This window comes from Astyanax mexicanus, chromosome 17 (genome assembly GCF_023375975.1).
Source record: "Astyanax mexicanus isolate ESR-SI-001 chromosome 17, AstMex3_surface, whole genome shotgun sequence".
Lineage (NCBI taxonomy): Eukaryota > Metazoa > Chordata > Actinopteri > Characiformes > Acestrorhamphidae > Astyanax > Astyanax mexicanus.
Genome location: NC_064424.1, coordinates 38,604,005 through 38,624,239, shown reverse-complemented (window position 1 = coordinate 38,624,239; position 20,235 = coordinate 38,604,005). Strand labels below are relative to the sequence as shown.

The 20,235-nt window shown below is 38.5% G+C and overlaps 1 protein-coding gene across 1 annotated transcript; it reads left to right on the top strand.

Annotated features, from left to right (window-relative positions):
• The first annotated feature begins 681 nt into the window (after positions 1-681).
• Positions 682-16,915, top strand: LOC103026458 (solute carrier family 22 member 4). The gene is made up of 11 exons (XM_007233925.3): positions 682-758; positions 1,669-2,260; positions 6,087-6,190; positions 7,249-7,403; positions 11,121-11,292; positions 11,681-11,807; positions 11,903-12,000; positions 12,559-12,773; positions 13,404-13,586; positions 14,081-14,216; positions 14,315-16,915. The coding sequence occupies exons 2-11, from the start codon at positions 1,874-1,876 to the stop codon at positions 14,382-14,384; spliced, it is 1,647 nt and encodes a 548-aa protein (XP_007233987.2). The 5' UTR covers positions 682-758; positions 1,669-1,873; the 3' UTR covers positions 14,385-16,915.
• The last annotated feature ends 3,320 nt before the right edge of the window (positions 16,916-20,235 follow it).

Below are 20,235 nucleotides of genomic sequence, written 5' to 3'. Positions count from 1 at the left end.
GGGTTTAGTGCTCGGAGTGACCGGCTCTCTCATTCAGCGCCTGGAGCGACCGACCCTCCGGCGCTTGCTGCCCGAGATTAGTGCCCAACTCTCTCGTTCAGCGCATGGAGCGACCGGCCTTCCGGCGCTTGCTGCCCGAGATTAGTGCCCGGCTCTCTCGTTCAGCGCCTGGAGCGACCGGCCTTCCGGCGCTTGCTGCCCGAGATTAGTGCCCGGCTCTCTCGTTCAGCGAGAGATTAGTGCCCAGCTCTCTCGTTCAGCGCCCGGAAATTTTGAAGATGGAGCCTCTAAGTGCAAGTTTAACACTTATGGTTGTTACAATTACTAAAACATGTTTATAGTGTTATTTTAACACTGTGCAATTTACTGTGTATACTGTGATGAATGGTGAGTCTGGACACAATTGAAACCAAATTTCAAAGGTTAGAAGGAGGCAGGCATTAATGTCCAATCATTTTTTTTTTTAACTTTTTTTCTTTTATATAATATGAAGGAAGATGCAGCAGATATCCGAAGGTATTTTTGAGGCTTGGTGTAAAATGATTAGCCTTTTAATGTTATTCCAGTCAGTTGTATGCCAGGGGTTAATCTTGTCATTGCATCACAGAGACAATGTCTTCTCTGAACTAGGCCATTATGAATGAACTACTTCAGGAAAGTAGTTAATCATGTAATCAATCACTGCTGAGCTGTTATATAAGTCATGTACCACATGTTCAAACAGAACAGCAGACCAAATACAAGCCCAAGTGAAAGAGGTAAGTTACACAGAAACATTATTAAAAAAACAAATGTAACTCTGTACTCTATTTATTGTTATTATTAGCTCATGAATAACCTCGTAAGCTTCTGGTTTTGATTCTGTACCACAGCAGTTAATGCAGCCATAAAGGTGTAATGCCCTTGTTGATTAACAGCATTTCAGCTACCAATTTTTGGATAGTAGAACAATTTTGAATGTTATTATTGACAAAAATATTGTTCTTAAAATGTTTAATCTGTCAAGTTTTCTCTTTATGTAATGTTTTTAAACTTTAATTTTAGTTTTAGTTTAATTTTAGTTTTGGGGAATACTACTCCTTAACATTTCCATAATGTTAGTGTTCATGTAACTGGGAAAATTATGTGAGAATAACAAAAAAATATAAACCATTATTATGTCACACGTTTTAATACCATCTCTGTAACATTAGTTCTGTAACTTTATAGTCTGAGCTTTCCTGAACCTGTTTAAAATGTTGCTAAATGTTCTAATAACTTTCTCTGTCATCTGGGTAGCTAGATTATGTTTATACAACACTGCTAAATTTGAGAATTTGACAAATATATCTAACAGTTTCACTGGATATTAGCTGCAGTGTGGTTAAAGGTTGGAAATGTGTAAACTATTTGCTAAAAATGCAGCTAATCTCTGCTCCCCAGTGTAGTGGTAAGCCCCGCCTGCCGCTGAGTGTGTGCTTTAGGGTTTAGTGCCACTAAAGCCATTCACATTGCAAGCACGCGTAATTCTTTTGAGTCTTTGCATCACAAAGAGTTCTGCCTTCAGGAGCTGCTTTGTTGAAGTGCAGATTTTCAGGAACTTGTGTATATGCCAGGCAAATGTGTGTTTGTAGTGTGACCAATATTCCAGAGGCTTTTTAATTTTTAACCTTATTTTTGCATCTAAAGAATGTAGGTCTGATATCCCGACAAAGGAGAAAAATAAACAACACTGGGGGCAGATCCTGTGGGGAACCCCACGGTTTTCAATCCACAAGTCAAGGAGGTCCGAGCGAGTCTGAAGATCTACAGGCCTAAAGGTGGAGCTTTCTCACTATACTCACTAAAGGAGGCCAAACAGTCTCTGAACACCCTCAGACTCCACTTCACTACAATGGGAGATTACGAAGAGGACACGGCCTTCCTGGGCCAAAAAGGTCCCTTTTTCCTTATAATATTTCTGCTTTTGAATGCCATCTACATCTCCACCGGCTTCCACAGCTTTTACATTGTGTTTGCTGGCGCCTCCCCTTCGCACCACTGCCAGGTCCTGGATGGGAATCTGAGTGAGGAATGGATTAAGGCCAGCATTCCCACTGAAGAGATAAATGGTAAGCTAGAGCAGAGCAAGTGCTGGAGATACAGTCTAGGTGCGATACAACACTTTGCTGCTGAAGGCTACAACTCTAGCAGCGTGAACTTCACAGACATTGCCAGGGAAAGGTGTGTGGAAGGATGGAAGTACAGTACAGAAGTCTACCACTCTACCATTGTCTCAGAGGTGAGAACATGCTCCGATGCCCCAAATAACTTATATCATCCAATTTCTTTTTAATGAGCATCAATCTGTTTCTAAAAATTTGATTAGATATTTTTTCCATAAAGAAAGCATAAAGGATTTGTTTTTCCATAAAGGATTGAGCATTTTAAAATATGTATTAATACACTGTATAAATCTATGTAAATTGCACATCTTGAACATAAGATCATCACACACTGGCACTGCCAAGCTACTGAAGTCTATAGTGTATTTCTGATCGTTGTACACAGTAAACTGACAGCAGCTCCCTGTAATAAACATCACGATAAATAACAGTAACAGATACTGTAAATACTGTATATCTTTAACAACACTTAACATTTTTTATAGTTTGACATAGCTTTTTTCACCTAAACATTACAAAACTATTATAGAAGATGCTCACACATACCAGAGTTTTTATCTGGAGATCCTAGACTACTCAAATACATCTTAAAGAGTAAATACACTCATTCACAAATGTGTTGCTATGTAATAATAAAACTGTGCTGGTTAGATTAGTAGATTCTGGGGTTTGATAACAGATGGATGGTGCTGTGCTGTTAGATTAGTAGGTTCTGGGGTTTGATAACAGATGTATGGTGCTGTGCTGGTTAGATTAGTAGGTTCTGGGGTTTAATAACAGATGGATGGTGCTGTGCTGTTAGATTAGTAGGTTCTGGGGTTTGATAACAGATGGATGGTGCTGTGCTGGTTAGATTAGTAGATTCTGGGGTTTGATAACATGGATGGTGCTGTGCTGTTAGATTAGTAGGTTCTGGGGTTTGATAACAGATGGATGGTGCTGTGCTGTTAGATTAGTAGGTTCTGGGGTTTGATAACAGATGGACGGTGCTGTGCTGTTAGATTAGTAGGTTCTGGGGTTTGATTTCAGAGTGATGGTTCTGTGCTAGTTAGATTAGTAGGCAATGGGGTTTGATAACAGGTTGATTGCACTGTGCTGGTTAGATTAGTAGGTTCTGGGGTTTAATAACAGATGGATGGTGCTGTGCTGTTAGATTAGTAGGTTCTGGGGTTTGATAACAGATGGATGGTGCTGTGCTGGTTAGATTAGTAGATTCTGGGGTTTGATAACATGGATGGTGCTGTGCTGTTAGATTAGTAGGTTCTGGGGTTTGATAACAGATGGATGGTGCTGTTCTGGTTAGATTAGTAGGTTCTGGGGTTTGATAACAGATGGATGGTGCTGTGCTGGTTAGATTAGTAGATTCTGGGGTTTGATAACAGATGGATGGTGCTGTTCTGGTTAGATTAGTAGGTTCTGGGGTTTGATAACAGATGTATGGTGCTGTGCTGGTTAGATTAGTAGGTTCTGGGGTTTGATAACAGATGGATGGTGCTGTGCTGGTTAGATTAGTAGATTCTGGGGTTTGATAACAGATGGATGGTGCTGTGCTGTTAGATTAGTAGGTTCGGGGGTTTGATAACAGATGGATGGTGCTGTGCTGGTTAGATTAGTAGATTCTGGGGTTTGATAACAGATGGATGGTGCTGTGCTGTTAGATTAGTAGGTTCGGGGGTTTGATAACAGATGGATGGTGCTGTGCTGGTTAGATTAGTAGGTTCTGGGGTTTAATAACAGATGGATGGTGCTGTGCTGGTTAGATTAGTAGATTCTGGGGTTTGATAACAGATGGATGGTGCTGTGCTGTTAGATTAGTAGGTTCGGGGGTTTGATAACAGATGGATGGTGCTGTGCTGGTTAGATTAGTAGGTTCTGGGGTTTGATAACAGATGGATGGTGCTGTGCTGGATAGATTAGTAGTTTCTGGGGTTTGATTTCAGATGGATGGTTCTGTGCTAGTTAGATTAGTAGGTTATGGGGTTTGATAACAGATGGATGGCACTGTGCTGTTAGATTAGTTGGTTTTGGGGTTTGATAACAGGTTGATTGCACTGTGCTGGTTAGATTAGTAGGTTCTGGGGTTTGATAACAGATGGATGGTGCTGTGCTGATTAGATTAGTAGATTCTGGGGTTTGATAACATGGATGGTGCTGTGCTGTTAGATTAGTAGGTTCTGGGGTTTGATAACAGATGGATGGTGCTGTTCTGGTTAGATTAGTAGGTTCTGGGGTTTAATAACAGATGGATGGTGCTGTGCTGGTTAGATTAGTAGGTTCTGGGGTTTGATAACAGATGTATGGTGCTGTGCTGGTTAGATTAGTAGGTTCTGGGGTTTGATAACAGATGGATGGTGCTGTGCTGGTTAGATTAGTAGATTCTGGGGTTTGATAACAGATGGATGGTGCTGTGCTGTTAGATTAGTAGGTTCGGGGGTTTGATAACAGATGGATGGTGCTGTGCTGGTTAGATTAGTAGATTCTGGGGTTTGATAACAGATGGATGGTGCTGTGCTGTTAGATTAGTAGGTTCGGGGGTTTGATAACAGATGGATGGTGCTGTGCTGGTTAGATTAGTAGGTTCTGGGGTTTAATAACAGATGGATGGTGCTGTGCTGGTTAGATTAGTAGATTCTGGGGTTTGATAACAGATGGATGGTGCTGTGCTGTTAGATTAGTAGGTTCGGGGGTTTGATAACAGATGGATGGTGCTGTGCTGGTTAGATTAGTAGGTTCTGGGGTTTGATAACAGATGGATGGTGCTGTGCTGGATAGATTAGTAGTTTCTGGGGTTTGATTTCAGATGGATGGTTCTGTGCTAGTTAGATTAGTAGGTTATGGGGTTTGATAACAGATGGATGGCACTGTGCTGTTAGATTAGTTGGTTTTGGGGTTTGATAACAGGTTGATTGCACTGTGCTGGTTAGATTAGTAGGTTCTGGGGTTTGATAACAGATGGATGGTGCTGTGCTGATTAGATTAGTAGATTCTGGGGTTTGATAACATGGATGGTGCTGTGCTGTTAGATTAGTAGGTTCTGGGGTTTGATAACAGATGGATGGTGCTGTTCTGGTTAGATTAGTAGGTTCTGGGGTTTGATAACAGATGGATGGTGCTGTGCTGGTTAGATTAGTAGATTCTGGGGTTTGATAACAGATGGATGGTGCTGTTCTGGTTAGATTAGTAGGTTCTGGGGTTTAATAACAGATGGATGGTGCTGTGCTGGTTAGATTAGTAGGTTCTGGGGTTTGATAACAGATGGATGGTGCTGTGCTGGTTAGATTAGTAGATTCTGGGGTTTGATAACAGATGGATGGTGCTGTTCTGGTTAGATTAGTAGGTTCTGGGGTTTAATAACAGATGGATGGTGCTGTGCTGGTTAGATTAGTAGATTCTGGGGTTTGATAACAGATGGATGGTGCTGTGCTGTTAGATTAGTAGGTTCGGGGGTTTGATAACAGATGGATGGTGCTGTGCTGGTTAGATTAGTAGGTTCTGGGGTTTGATAACAGATGGATGGTGCTGTGCTGGATAGATTAGTAGTTTCTGGGGTTTGATTTCAGATGGATGGTTCTGTGCTAGTTAGATTAGTAGGTTATGGGGTTTGATAACAGATGGATGGCACTGTGCTGTTAGATTAGTTGGTTTTGGGGTTTGATAACAGGTTGATTGCACTGTGCTGGTTAGATTAGTAGATTCTGAAGTTTGATAATAGATGCATGGTGCTGTGCTGCTTGGATTAGTAGGTTCTGGGGTTTGATAACAGATGGATAAAACTATTTCCCACATTTGAAAATCATCTATTTAAAAAAAGCTGGCACATATCACATTTTTGTGTTTGAAATAAGCCAATGGTTCAAAATTGGTATAATTCTGATTAGGGTTTTTGTAGTACACAGCGCAGGTTAAATTGAAAGTGACTGTAAGCTCTTTGTTTGTCTGCAGTGGGATCTGGTATGTGAAAGAGAGTGGAGAGTTCCTTTCGCCTCCTCAACGATATACATGGGCTACTTGTTGGGATCGCTGGTCTCAGGACAGCTCTCTGACAGGTACCACACACAGAGTTCCTGTAGTGTTTACCTTTTTAACACAATTGCATATAAAAAATCACTAAAGAAATTACATCTATAGTAGTGATTTATTTGACGTAAAAATAAATGCTGTATGTTGGAAATATTGAAAAGAAGACTACACTTTCTCTTTACCATTTGTATAGCTATCATATAAAAAAAAAAACTAAATTTATATGAAGTATTACGTTTTTAAACTACCATATTTTTCGCACAATAGGACACACTTAAATTCCTCATTTTTTTCCCCAAAAATCGTCAGTCCGTGGCACCTTATATATGAATTCTACCAGTTGGGTTGTAAGGAGCAGTAAAGCCACTCCGCTAAAGTACAGCATTATACAGAAGTTTCAGTTTAGTTCTTCAGTACCAAGACTGAAGCAGTATTAGTCTTACCCGCTAGCCGCACTAAGCACTAGCACTAGCACTAGCACTTTCACCATTTCAGAGGTGAGTATTTTGGACTGTAGTCTGCGTGTTTACCATGTTAAAACAAGCTATGTGGGACGAACCACTAGCTGATAGTGCCCTGGTTTACCGGAACACTCAGGGTTCCTCAGTCTAGTTCAGATGGGCTGCATTAGCCGCTATCCGCGGCTAGCTGTAGTGAAAATCTGGAAATCTAAGCTTACTGTAAATGAACTTTACAGTAAGCTTAGATTTCCAGATTTTCACTACAGCTTTATTTTTTCTCTCCCAAATAAACAGTTTTCAAGAGAGAAATCTGTGTAAATTAACATCCAGTGCTCATTTGACTTAAAAGGAAAATGTTTTGTTTTAACAATTACAGTTTTGTTTACTTAACTTAGCTTAGCTTTAAAGGTTTCACCACCTAGCACAACATGGCGACACCTCTGTTCCTCACTAGTGTTGCACAATGCTCGTGATAATCCGGTGCGCCTTATGTATGAAAATAAACCAGAAAATAGACGTTTATTGTGCCTTATGATCCGGTGCGGAAAATACTTTACATTAGATGTGCTTGTGTGTAATGTACTTAAATCTATTGCATAACTAATGCATTCTTTTGATTAAAGGTTTGGAAGAAAAAAGGTTCTTTTCGCCTCTCTAGCGTTAGAGTCTGTCATCATCTTTGCACAGTCATTCTCCCAGTCCTGGCTGGTTTTCTGCATCCTGTATTTCTTTGTGGGGGCTTTCCAGATATCCCTTTACATCACAGCATTTGTTCTTGGTAAGCATGCTTCTTAAAAACGTACATATTCTATTAGATGAAATTGTCATTTTAGCTTCTTTCCAGGGTTTATGTAGATCCACACCCTTGGAGTTAAATCAACTCAAAATAGTTAAACATTTAACAATGTGCCAGAGTTCCTTTTTAACTCAGTAGTGTCTGTTTAACTGCCTAAATTGTTAAGGGAGTTAAACCAACAATTGCTATCTCTGAAAAGGGTTAAAAATTAATTAGAAGAAGATTATTCAATCAATATAATGTATGTATGTTTTTAGTTATTAATACTGAAAAACATGTCTCTGCATCCAATCTGTCAGTCTATTTTTCTAATTGCACAGGAAATTTAATCCAGCACAGTGTTACTGCATTGCCAGCACTTTGTCGCACTTTACAGTGCAAAAGTGAATGGTAACTTACTTTTATATTCTACAACACTGCAGCCATGTAAACAACATTATATAAGATAGAACTGAATATTCAAAGGAAGGTAGTGCTGGTGGGCGAGACTACAAACTGATAGTAAGTTGGGGGACAGGTCCATTATGCATAAAACTGATCCCAGATGCTAATTGGAAAACATTTAGGGTTTTGTACTAAGAAATGTTAGGTAAACTTATTTTTAGACCTTATTTTTGTGTCTGAGCTGTTTAACATAGGAAAGATTAGCTGAAAACATGGGGTAAACTCTACCCAAACAAAGTGAGTGCAGATTTAAATGTATTAAGTAGATTCTATAGTTTGTTTTGGTTTGTTCTACGATTAGCTAACAGAGTGATGCTGTCGTCTTGTTGTCTCCAACCAAAGAACTTAAATAAATAGGTAGAGTTTAAATAAACCTTGACTGAGTTGGTTTAGTTTATTTGGGTTAACAATGAAATCTGAAAAATTACTGCACATTTCTGTAATTTCAGTAATTCAGTAATTTATTTAAAATCAAGTACAGTATTACAGCTTTTTAGAGTAAGTTTTGGCATGCGTGAGAACTTCATAACACTGTAATTACTCTCTGAAATTTTTGGGATCTTAAATAACTTATGAATTACTGTAAAGTAATAGCTACTGTAAAGAATTTTAATGTAAATCAAAAGTAAAATGCTATCATCAAAAAAACTGCAGCGCTACTGATTTTTAATTCTTAGGTAGCATAAAGTCATACTGTACAATAAAGAAAATAGTAACTTGCTTTTATGGCCTACAACACTGTGGCCAGGCAATCATGCATTATATAAAATATAACCAAAGCGAATAAAAGTGTAAGAGGTGAAACTTAGTCAAACACTCCATAGCACGCACCCCCATAGAACTGACAGTGGAGCCAGCATTATGGACAGATAACTAAAGGAAAACACTAGAATAATAGAAGTCAGTCACACTGAATCAACTTAAAATAACACATTTAGTCATTATTGTCATTTGGTAGTGATATTTCTCAATATGATAATAATTTAAAATACATAAACGAGGATGAAAGACAGAAAATGTAAGTATAACCTGTCTGTTACAGTATATGTCCTTGTACCAACTGTCTAAACTGCTTTATTACCACTTATAAAATTACTGCAAACCCTTTATTTACTCATTAGTATGTTCTATCAAGCATTTTCCTTCTTACAATAAACAACTAAAGTTTGTGAAATTACCAGATATATTTTAGGAAGACACAGTAATAATATATTTATTCTTAATGTTTAATTTAAAAAAGGAATTAATAAAATAAATGATAAATGATCATTTCTAAAGACAGTTTACCCTTTACTAAGAATATTCCAGAAATATATAAAATATATTGTTTTTCCATTATTGTAAGTGCAGTAACAGTAATAAACATCAAATAGTAATAGTAACAGAAATCAAAGCCATCAGGGGCGGCTGTATGTGAGAGAAGAGATAATAAGACAGATGACATTTCTGGACTTTATAGATTTTACATATTTAATTGTTCTGTAAATAGTAGTAAAAATTAAGGGATAAGATGTGTATATTGAACTGTAAATAATAGTAATTGAGAGAAATAGAATGGAATGGGAAGTAGAATTGAATATCTCGTAAACTGTATCATGCTTCTCAGCAGCTTTCAGTCCATAATGGGAGAAACGCCTTCACAGCGCCATTTACAGACTGTTCACCATATCTCAACAGAGTTTTGCCTTTTAGGCTTCCATACTTTTTGATATATCTGAATACCCAACATTGATGGTGAGTTAGGGGTGTAGGGCCACACCCATAATGCAAACAAATGATGTGAGGGGCCAATAGAAAATATGTTTATCATTATTTTAATATACTACAAATTGTTTTTGTAGTAACATTTGTACAGTTTTTGTATGTCTTAGCTTGTTTAATTTAGGTTAAATTTACTTAAAATATGCATTAATCAAGTGAGAGCACATTCTTGCTTCAAATTTACTGAGTAGATTACTTTGTTTACAGTCTATAATTGAGTAAAACACAATTATTTAAATTTTCTTACAACAGTAAATTATTGAAATGATTACTCTAACCTCCATTTTTGTTCACCCGAATGATACAGTTAAATATACACATGGCAGCTGTATTTATTGGACATCCCAAGATGCATTGTGTTCCAATTTTTTATTTACTAAGGAACATCTTTTATTAGTTTCATTAGTTTCCATGCTCAGTAACCAACACTTTTTTTTTAAAGCTTTGTTTATTGAGTTTTTTAAAGTACTTGGCATTTACAACATAGATATGTTCATAACTTGCATAGTACAAATGCACCACCATACTTTAAGAATCAGTGAGAAACGAATATTAATAACAATAGGCCAAAGTACGAAGTATCACAAAGGCTAAAACATCTAAAACAAGGGTTAAAAATGAAAAGAAAGAAGAAAGGAAAAAAAGGGGAGTGGGTCAGCTAAAAAACATGTCCTTAACAAGCAAGTGCCAAATATCTTCTGCATCCATTAGCTTTATCATCCAATCATGCATTCAGTCTCCAACATTATTTTATAATTATCATATTTTTATAAAAATAATAAGAACAGTTCTCAATCTGGAATTGCAGGTAAATTCAGCTGTTTTACATAAGAGAAAAGGGGGTCCCAGATTGCCCAAAAATTTCTTGTAGACCCTTTAAGTGTGTGATAATTTTTTTCTAATCGTACGCACTTTAAGACTGTTTCAATCCAGAGAGCATGAGAGGGGGGTACAGAAAGCAAGATCAATCTTCTTGCCAACAAAGTGGTGAAGGCAATCAGATCTTTGTTTGATTTAGTCAACTGTAGAATGGATGGTGGGACCCCAAATAATGCAATATTAGGCTCTGGATTAATCAATGTATCAATTACAGCTGATAGCGTACTAAATATTTCAGTCCAAAAATCTGTGAGAGCCGGGCAACTCCAAAACATGTGCGCATGATTAGCAGGAGATTGGCCACATCGTTCACAATTAGGATTTACGTTCTCATGAATTTTGGATAATCTTTTTTGGTCCAATAAGCCCTGTGAATACGTTTAAACTAAGAAAGGCCATGACGTGCACAAATGGAGGGAGTAGGAACTCTTAAGTATTTTCTCCCATAATTCATCAGTTATTACACCAACACTTTTTATTGAACCTAGTTCTGCTGAGCAAAATGGACAAATATCCATCTAGAATTCTGGAAGAAGCATCATCTTAGGGAGTAACTGGTGTGACTTTTAAATAGAAATATGTAAAAGTAACACTTATCTGTGATTATTTCCACAGGTACTGAGGTTCTGAGCACATCCCTGCGGGTTCTGTTCACCACCCTGGGGGCCTTTCTGCACTACTGCGTTGGGTACATGGTGTTACCATGGATTGCCTTTGTAATCAGAGACTGGAGAACTCTGCTCCGGGTGCTGTCAGTGCTAACAGTAGTATATATCCCATTATGGTGGTAAGTGGCACTTCACAATTATGTGCTATTTTATATTGGTCTGTCACTTAAAATCTCAATAAAATATGTTTAAGTTTGTGGTTGTAAGGAGACAAAATGTGAAAAGTTCAAAGGGTATGAATAAATTTGCAAGCCACTGTATTTATATAATTAATGTGCAATATATTTATAATTAATTACTGACATTCTAAAACCTTTCTTCTCTGGATCACTTTATGAGGCAGCACTCCAGCGCCCCCTATTGAGCAGCCACTACAGTCTACAGTCCCCTTTTACAACACTTTTCCTTAAGGAACCATGAGAAGTCATGCATGCCCTCCCTTGTAACCATGTAACCTGGAGAGATGTGCTAACATAGAATTAAGTCTATACTCTTGGTATTTTAAAGGTTTATTCCAGAGTCGCCCCGATGGTTGATCTCTCAGGGCAGAGTAAAAGAAGCTGAAGCCATTATCAAAGATGCTGCAAAGAAAAACAAAGTCTCTGCTCCTGACATCATCTTCAGACCATTAGAGGTTAAATTTATTACTCTTACTAATATCTGCCTTAACCCGAGGAACAGTCTCATCCATTTTGCTGAAGTGCTGACATTTTCCCCTCTGACTCTTAGGGTAACAAAATTCCAGCACCTGCCAGAAAGTACAGTTTGATTGACGTCGTAAAGACCAGCAACATACGCTTCACTACCTTCATGTGTTTACTATTATGGTAAGTGCATTTCCCAAAAGCATAGTTGGAACTATGAAGGTAACCATGTTAGTAACTTACACAGTACAAACCAGCGTTACACCACACTGGTGTTTCCCAAAACTGTAGTTCCAACTTAGTAGTTAGAACTATGGGGATTAGAGCTGTGGTTAGAAGCTTATGATGAAGGAATGTGCAGAACTAACCTGGGAGTAAACTTTTTGGAGTTTTCTTTAATTATAACTCCATTAAAATCAGCATTTGTTTCAGTAAGAGCTCTGTTGTGAATGTCTTTGCAGTTAGAACCACTTTTATAATATAATATAATATAATATTTAAATGATGCTGAGTACTACAGCAGCATGTGTGCCAATGTTTCTGTGTTAGTTAAGCTTGGGCTTTTTTATTGGACAAAAACAGCAAAAGAATGTTTTATTCTGGTAGTACGCTGTTACAAATATCTGACTATGACAAGGTTGTTTCCTTCTTCTGTAAGATCACAGTTTTATTTAAATAAAGATATTCACAGTATGCAGTGTTATGAATGTTACATGGTTTTTGTGGTTTGTATCTTCACAGGATGGCCATCAATATTGGTTATTTTGGACTGTCTTTGAACACGTCCAATCTAATAGGTGATCCATTCCTGAACTGCTTTTTATCAGCTGTTGCTGAAGTTCCTGCGTATATCATCGCCACGCTGCTTCTGAAGAGCTGCCCACGGAGACCCCTGCTCTCAGGATTCCTCAGTATAGGAGGAGGATTCCTGCTCCTGATCCAGCTGATCCCTGAGCGTAAGATTAAAGCAACATTTAACAGTTTACTGTAGCCTGCTGCTGCTAACCCTGAGCAGCATTAGCATTAACCGCTAACAATGTACCCAGCCTTAGTGGAAATCTGAAAATCAAAGCTTACAGTAAATAAACTGAAGCACTTTACTCATAAAAAAAAACTTTTTCAGGAGAGAAATTTGTGTAGATTAACATCCAGCATGTGTTTATTACAGTTTTATTTATTTATCTTAGCTTTTATTTACCCCCCCAAACCACCACCACCACCATCCAGTGGCAAGACCTGCTAAATTAAAAGGAAAAAACATGAATGGAATTAAGCCGATGCTTTCAGAACGCTGGAGTTACAGCTGTTTTCTGCAAGGGCATCAGTAAATGTCTATTAAAAAGAGTGATTTATTTAAGAGTGATTTATTTAAGCTCCAGTTATAGTGGGTAAACTGTTTGTGTACTTTTATTTATTACTTGATTTGATCACTTATTATACTTTACTTATGTTTTCTTAATGTTCATTTCTACATATTTTTCTCTTATTCTGTGTGTTTTTTTTATCTTCTTTGCAAAAGTCCTCCATGTGGGCAGGTGATTTCAGGACGAATGCTGTGGGTAAAATCACTGTATGTTTTACTGCAGGTCTCCATACCCTGGCGGTGGCATTAGAGATGGCGGGCAAGTTTGGCTTCACCATGTCATTTACAGTGGTCTACATTTACACAGCAGAGATTTACCCTACTGTTCTCAGAAACCTTGGAATGGGAATGTGTTCCTCTGCTGCCCGTATCGGAAGCATCACTGCACCTTACATCATATTCTTAGGTACATTGTGACCACTTATTGTATTTTTACATTAAAACATACAGTAACTAACTGTGTAATGATGAGTAAAATTGAAAAACACAATCCATCTCGGGATGCCCTATGTATACAACTGCCGTGTGTTATTGGCACCTTTTTTTGCAGTAATTTACTGTAAAATTTAGGAGAAACTTTATACAGTGGTAATTTATTGAAAATATGAGGCCTTGCTTCCCAGCATGAAGGCAAGTAAACTGTTGTTTCCCAAGTAAACTGTTGTTAATGAGGAAGGCATGATGAGTTTCATTTCAACAACAATTACATCAAATGTTTGCTGCCCTGAATCCTTTCTCCTTTTGTTTTGTTGTTCTTTTAAAAAAATCAATATTCATTTTATCATTATTTTTATATATCTTTATGTATTTTCTTTCGTTTTTAGGTATTGCTTATTTTACATCTTTTTGTTATTTCAAAAGCTTAATTCACTGTACATTGTGCTTTCTCTTCTAATGCAGGTACCTACAGTAAGTATCTCCCATATATTCTCATGGGAAGCCTCACTATCGGCTCATCCATCGCCAACATGTTTCTACCCGAGACGTTTGGTAAAGTGCTGCCAGAGACGTGTGAACAGATGCAGAGGTGCAAATGGTATGGATTCACAAGACCATGCTGATTTTTTGCATTTCAGATAAAAAGTAAAAAAAAATTCAATTGTTCTCTTATATTATATTTTGGTTACGTTTCAGGTGCCAAAAAGGAGACGTTCTAATGGAGGAAGACAGGAAACATGTTGTCTTAAAGAAACAGGAGCTGTAAGAACCCCAGAAGCATCACCAGGAATATTAAAGAACTGTGAACTACAAAGTTGCTGTAGTATCTGAGTATTGCAGGTAACAAAACTGCAAAACTGAACATATTTGGTACTTTCGCTTTGTAAAACTCAGAATGGCAACAGGAGAAAAAACATGTGCCTTCATACATATACTACTCATTATCCCCCTGCTAGAAAATGAAATATATACAGGGCCATCTCAGAAAATTAGAATATCTTTAAAAAGTTACTTTATTTTAGTAATGCAGTCCAAAATGTGAAACATTATATAGATGTATTACACAGAAATTATTATTTCTTTTTTGGCTTTACAGCCAATGAAAACCCAAAAATCAGTGTCTCAGAAAATTAGAGTCCTGCTGGAAAATGAAATCCGCATCTCCATAAAAGTTGTCAGCAGAGAGAAGCATGAAGTGGTGTAAGATTTTGTGGGAAAAACCTGCACTGACTTTAGTCTTGATAATAGAACACAGTGGATCAACACCAGCAGATGACATGTCTCTCCAAACCATCACTGATTGTAGAAACTTCACACTAGACTTCGAGCAGTTTGGACTGTGTGTCTCTCCACTCTTCCTCCAGACTCTGCTCCCTTGATTTACAAATGAAATGTAATATTTATTGATGATCAGTCAGCTTTATGAGGTAGACTCACCTGGAATGGCTTTCAGTTAACAGCTGTGCTGAACTCTTCAAGAGTTAATTACTTGAGTTGTTTTGCCTCTTAATGTGTTTGAGAGCATCAGTTGTAAAGTTATGAAGAGGTAGAGTTGGTATACAGTGAATAACCCTATTTGAGTGATGTTCTAATCCATATTATGGCAAGAACTACTCAACTAAGTACAGGCCAAAAGTTTGGACATACCTTCTTATTATTATTATATATCTTGTTTTTAGTTTGTTTCACTTTTTTTGTTAAGTGCATAACTCCACATGTGTTCATTCATAGTTTCGATGCCTTCAGTGAGAATCTACAATTTAAATAGTCATGAAAATAAAGAAAACACACTGAAAAAGAGAAGGTGTGTCCAAACTTTTGGCCTGTACTGTAAGTAAAGAAAAAATACTTTAAAAAATGAAGGTCAGTCAATCCGCAAATACAATTCAAACTCTGCAGGTTGCAAAGACCTTAAAAACGCTATGATAAAACTGGCTATTAGCAGGACCACCCCAGGAACGGAAGAGCAAAAGTTACTTCAGTGACTTCAGTATTCATTTATTCATGTAGGAAAAAAAGAAAAACATTGAAAAAAAGGTTTTGATTGAATGAGAACTGAATGCTACTGTATATGTGGCATTTGACATATACTGAAACACCTGTCATTTTAGTGTGGGAGGTTTCATGGCTAAATTGGAGCTGCCTGGTGGCCAATCTTCATTATTTGCACATTGCACCAGTAAGAGCAGAGTGTGAAGGTTCAATTAGCAGGGTAAGAGCACAGTTTTGCTCAAAATATTGCAATGCACACAACATTATGTGTGACATACCAGAGTTTAAAAGAGGACAAGTTGTTGGTGCACGTCTTGCTGGAGCATCTGTGACCAAGACAGCAAGTCTTTGTGATGAATCAAAAGCCACGGTATCCAGGGTAATGTCAGCATACCACCAAGAAGGACCAACCACATCCAACAGGATTAACTGTGGACTTTGTAAGAGGAAGCTGTCTGAAAGGGATGTTCGGGTGCTAACCCGGATTGTATCCAAAAAACATAAAACCACGGCAGAATTCAATGTGCACCTCAACTCTCCTGTTTCCACCAGAACTGTCTGTCAGGAGAATAAATTATTGTGGTCTAAAACCATATGAGACCATATACGTCTCACATAAATCATTTCATCATACAGTAATATTTATAATATATGTACATATACACATTTTATGGTTATTTTATATATGTTCTAAACTTATATCGACATACTGTATATCCAGCATTTACTACTTTGATCTATTCGTACTAAGAATTTCATCTTTTATAAGAAATGCAACGTACTGATTTTTTCTGCTGTAAATTTTGAAGTAAGTTAGACTGTGAGATAAGTGTTGTTTGATTCTGTGGTTTATTAACACGTGGACATACACTCACTGAGCTCTAATGTATAAACACTACCCATTCATGCATCTAATCGTGTGGCTGCAGTGCAATATGTAAAACCATGCAAGTACAGGTCTGTAGCTTTAAATAATGTGATCACAGTGATTTTGAGTGTGCTGAGATGTGCTGGTTTGAGGATCTGCTGGTATTTTCACTAGGACAGCGTCGGTTCTGTATACAGAAACAGCATGTTTATGAGTGAGAAATGTTCAGACTAGTTTAGTAACACAGAGAAACACTCTGACCCACTGTGGGAAGTACAAAAATAACTATGCAACATATTTACAAAAATATACACAGGCTTGTATGAATTTGAGGAGATATGATTGATATTTTGTATAAACATGATGTAGATGATTGCAGTTCAATCCACTGGAATAATCTCGAATGAAACCTGAAATAAAAATGTTAAAATTGTCTACATTTGTGTCTATGTTGATGTGAGTTATGTACTATTATTTTTTATTAATGGAAGATCACAGGGACAGTTCTTGTTAAGCCCAGAAATGGGAGGCATTTTTTTCTTGGCCTGCCACTTCTGGGCTTAACAAGAACTGTCCCTGTGGTCTTCCATTTCCTTACTATGCTCCTCACAGTGCAAACTGACTGGTTAAATCTCTGAGACAACTTTTTGTATCCTTCCCCTGAACAACAAGTCAAGTCAAGTCAAGTAGTTTTATTGTCAATACTGCATATGTACAGGACATACAGAGAATTGAAATTACGTTACTCTCCTTCCCAATTTTACAGCAAGTACAGATAATAGATTTAATAAAGGAGAATGGGAGACACTATGTGTACAATACAGCAGGGACACAAATAGACATACATGAGACAAAAACAAGGTGCAGTAGTGTGGGGAGAAATAGATATATAAATATAAGTAAAAAAAAAGAAATAGATATATAATATAAAAGAGTGGGAGACACTATATGTACAATACAACAAGACACAATAAACATACGTAAGACAATAGTGCAATACTGATGGTGATTGAGATGGAATGACAGTATAAATAGTAAATAACAGTGGTGCAAATACGGTATATGGTATATAGCTTAAGGCTGGTAAAGTGAATGGGTGCGTAAGTCCTTAAAGTTCACAGTTTAATTAAGTGGAATTAAAGTGCGTATTGACAGTGCAAGTATAGCAGTAGTCATGGGCGTGGTAGTGGGGGGAAAAGTGGACCTGACTACCCAGGGCCCGAGTAAAAAGAGGGGCCCATGAAAATCCACGTTCATTGTGTACTGGCATGGACAGGGGCCCACTGACATTGAGAGTGTACAGGGCCCAGAATTTGCTGCTACGCCCCTGGCAGTAGTGCAGGTATTGTGTAGTGCAAGTCCGTTGGAAGGGACCAGTACTTTGTGCATTGTAGTGCAGAGTTTCAGTACTGTATTAGTGGGGGGTCAGGATGCTGAGTGAGTGTGTGCTGGGGGCAGGATTGGGATGGGGGGTAGAGCAGGAAGAGAGTTCAGCATCCTCACAGCCTGATGGATGGGGCTGTCTCGCAGTCTGCTGGTCCTTGCCCCGAAACTCCGCAGTCTCCTCCCTGATGGCAGCAGGCTGAAGAAGCTGTGTAGTGGGTGGGAGGGATCTCCTGCCAGACGGAGGGCTTTCCGTGTGAGGCGGGAGCTGTACAAGTCCTGAAGGGAGGGGAGAGAGGTGCCAACAATCTTCTCAGCTGCTCTCACGATGCGCTGGAGGGTCCTGCGGCAGGATGCTGTGCAGGCCCCGTACCACACGGTGAAACATCTGGTCAGCTGGTCAGCTGTGTTCAGTGTGGTGATGCTGGATGTGCTGCTGCCAACCCGCACTGCCTGTAGTCTTCCAGTCAGGAAGTCTAACAGCCAGTTGCACAGTGAAGTGCTCAGCCCCAGACTGTCCAGTTTGTGTATGAGATGTTGGGGGACGATTGTGTTGAATGCTGAGCTGAAGTCAACAAACAGCATTCTGACGTAGGTGTCTTTCTTGTCTAGGTGTGTGAGGGCTGAGTGGAGAACAGTGGAGATGGCATCATCGGTCGAGCGATTTGACCGATATGCAAACTGGTAGGGGTCCAGGGAGGGGGGGGAGCGAAGACTTGATGTGATGCATGACTAGTCGTTCGAAGGGGGTGAGTGCAACTGGGGGCAGTCATTGAAATAGTCATTGGATAGTCATTGAAACAGGATGGCGATGCCGTCTTTGGGACAGGGATGATGGTGGTGGCTTTGAAGCATGTGGGAACCACCGCCTGACTCAGAGAGGTGTTATAGATGTCAGTATAAACCTCTGCGAGTTCCCAGGCACAGTCTCTCAGCACACGACCAGGAATGTTGTCAGGCCCAGGAGATTTTCGAGCATTGATCCTGCTGAATGCTCTCCTCACACTGTCTGGGGATAGCGTCAGCACCTGGTCACCAGGAGGAAGGATGGATTTCTGGGCGGTGTGTTGTTGAGTGGCTCGAATCTTGCGAAGAACCCATTCAGGTCGTTCAGCAGAGATGTGTCGCTGTCGCAGGTCTGTGGATGTGGTATCGCAGGTCTGTGGATGTGGTATGTTGAACAATCTTTGTTTTTAGATCATTTGAGAGTTGTTTTGATGAGCCCATGATGCCACTCTTCAGAGGAGATTCAAATAGGAGAACAACTTGCAATTGGCCACCTTAAATACCTTTTCTCATGATTGGATACACCTGGCTATGAAGTTCAAAGCTCAATGAGGTTACCAAACCAATTTTGTGCTTCAGTAAGTCAGTAAAAAGTAGTATTCAAATCAATAAAATGATAAGGGTGCCCATACTTTTGCACCGGTCAAATTTTTGTTTAATGCAAATTGCACATTTTCTGTACAATAAACCTCATTTCAATCCTGAAATATTACTGTGTCCATCAGTTGTGCCCAAACGTTTGCCTGTATGTTTTCACATTATACTAAATTCCTGTGCATTAAATAAAACCATCTTGAGATTTTTCTTAATCTTTGAGGTGTCTATTTTAAGATAATGACAGGTAAAAGGACAAAAATTTTCTTTTTCGAACCTGAAAAAAGGATGAAGAAAATGTCATAGCTCCTTCAAAAAAACCTATACAGACAAATGAGCACACTTTTCCATACAATTCTGGGCAAAGGAATTCATCAGAATGGCTATTTTTAAGTTTTTGACACATTTTGACTCAATTCTGAGACAAAAAGGTAAAAAATTGCAGAAAATGTTAAGGTCACCTGTATGTTTTAGATCCTGACAGGTACCAGGATGAAAAATGTAATTATCTGCAGAACTAATTGATGATAAACATTAAAATTAAAGTATTAGTATAGTGTGGTACTAATAATTTGAATCCTCATTATCACCATTGAAGAGATCATCAAAGTCTATCTTTTCAATCTCTGTCCCTTCCTCCTGATCATCTGTCCACTCTCCAATCAATTCCGTCTCTTCTGCTCTTGCAAAAATGTCAACAAGAGAAGGAGGGAAGATGGGGCAAACTGACCAGACCGGCTCCAACACCCCTTCTTCCATTGTCTTCTCCCAACCCACAGCCTGATCATAAGGGTTTGGCCTTTCAGATTTTGGCTGATCTGTCCTTTTTTTGCAGGCAACCCTGTAGTTATGCTGTCTACTTAAAAACTTGCATCCAGAGCTCTGTTAACAGCCACCATCTTTTGCAGCATCTTGGTTTTCACAGCATCAATGAAGGTCAGCTGACCAATGACATACAGAACATTATCTCATGTTGGAGCTCATTGCTGACCTG

Excerpts from the sequence above, each read along its gene's own strand:
- LOC103026458 (XM_007233925.3), top strand. The coding sequence starts at position 1,874 with ATGGGAGATTACGAAGAGGACACGGCCTTCCTGGGCCAAAAAGGTCCC. Across the intron at positions 11,293-11,680 it reads GTATATATCCCATTATGGTG|GTTTATTCCAGAGTCGCCCC; the intron begins GTAAGTGGCACT and ends GGTATTTTAAAG. Across the intron at positions 12,001-12,558 it reads TTCATGTGTTTACTATTATG|GATGGCCATCAATATTGGTT; the intron begins GTAAGTGCATTT and ends GTATCTTCACAG.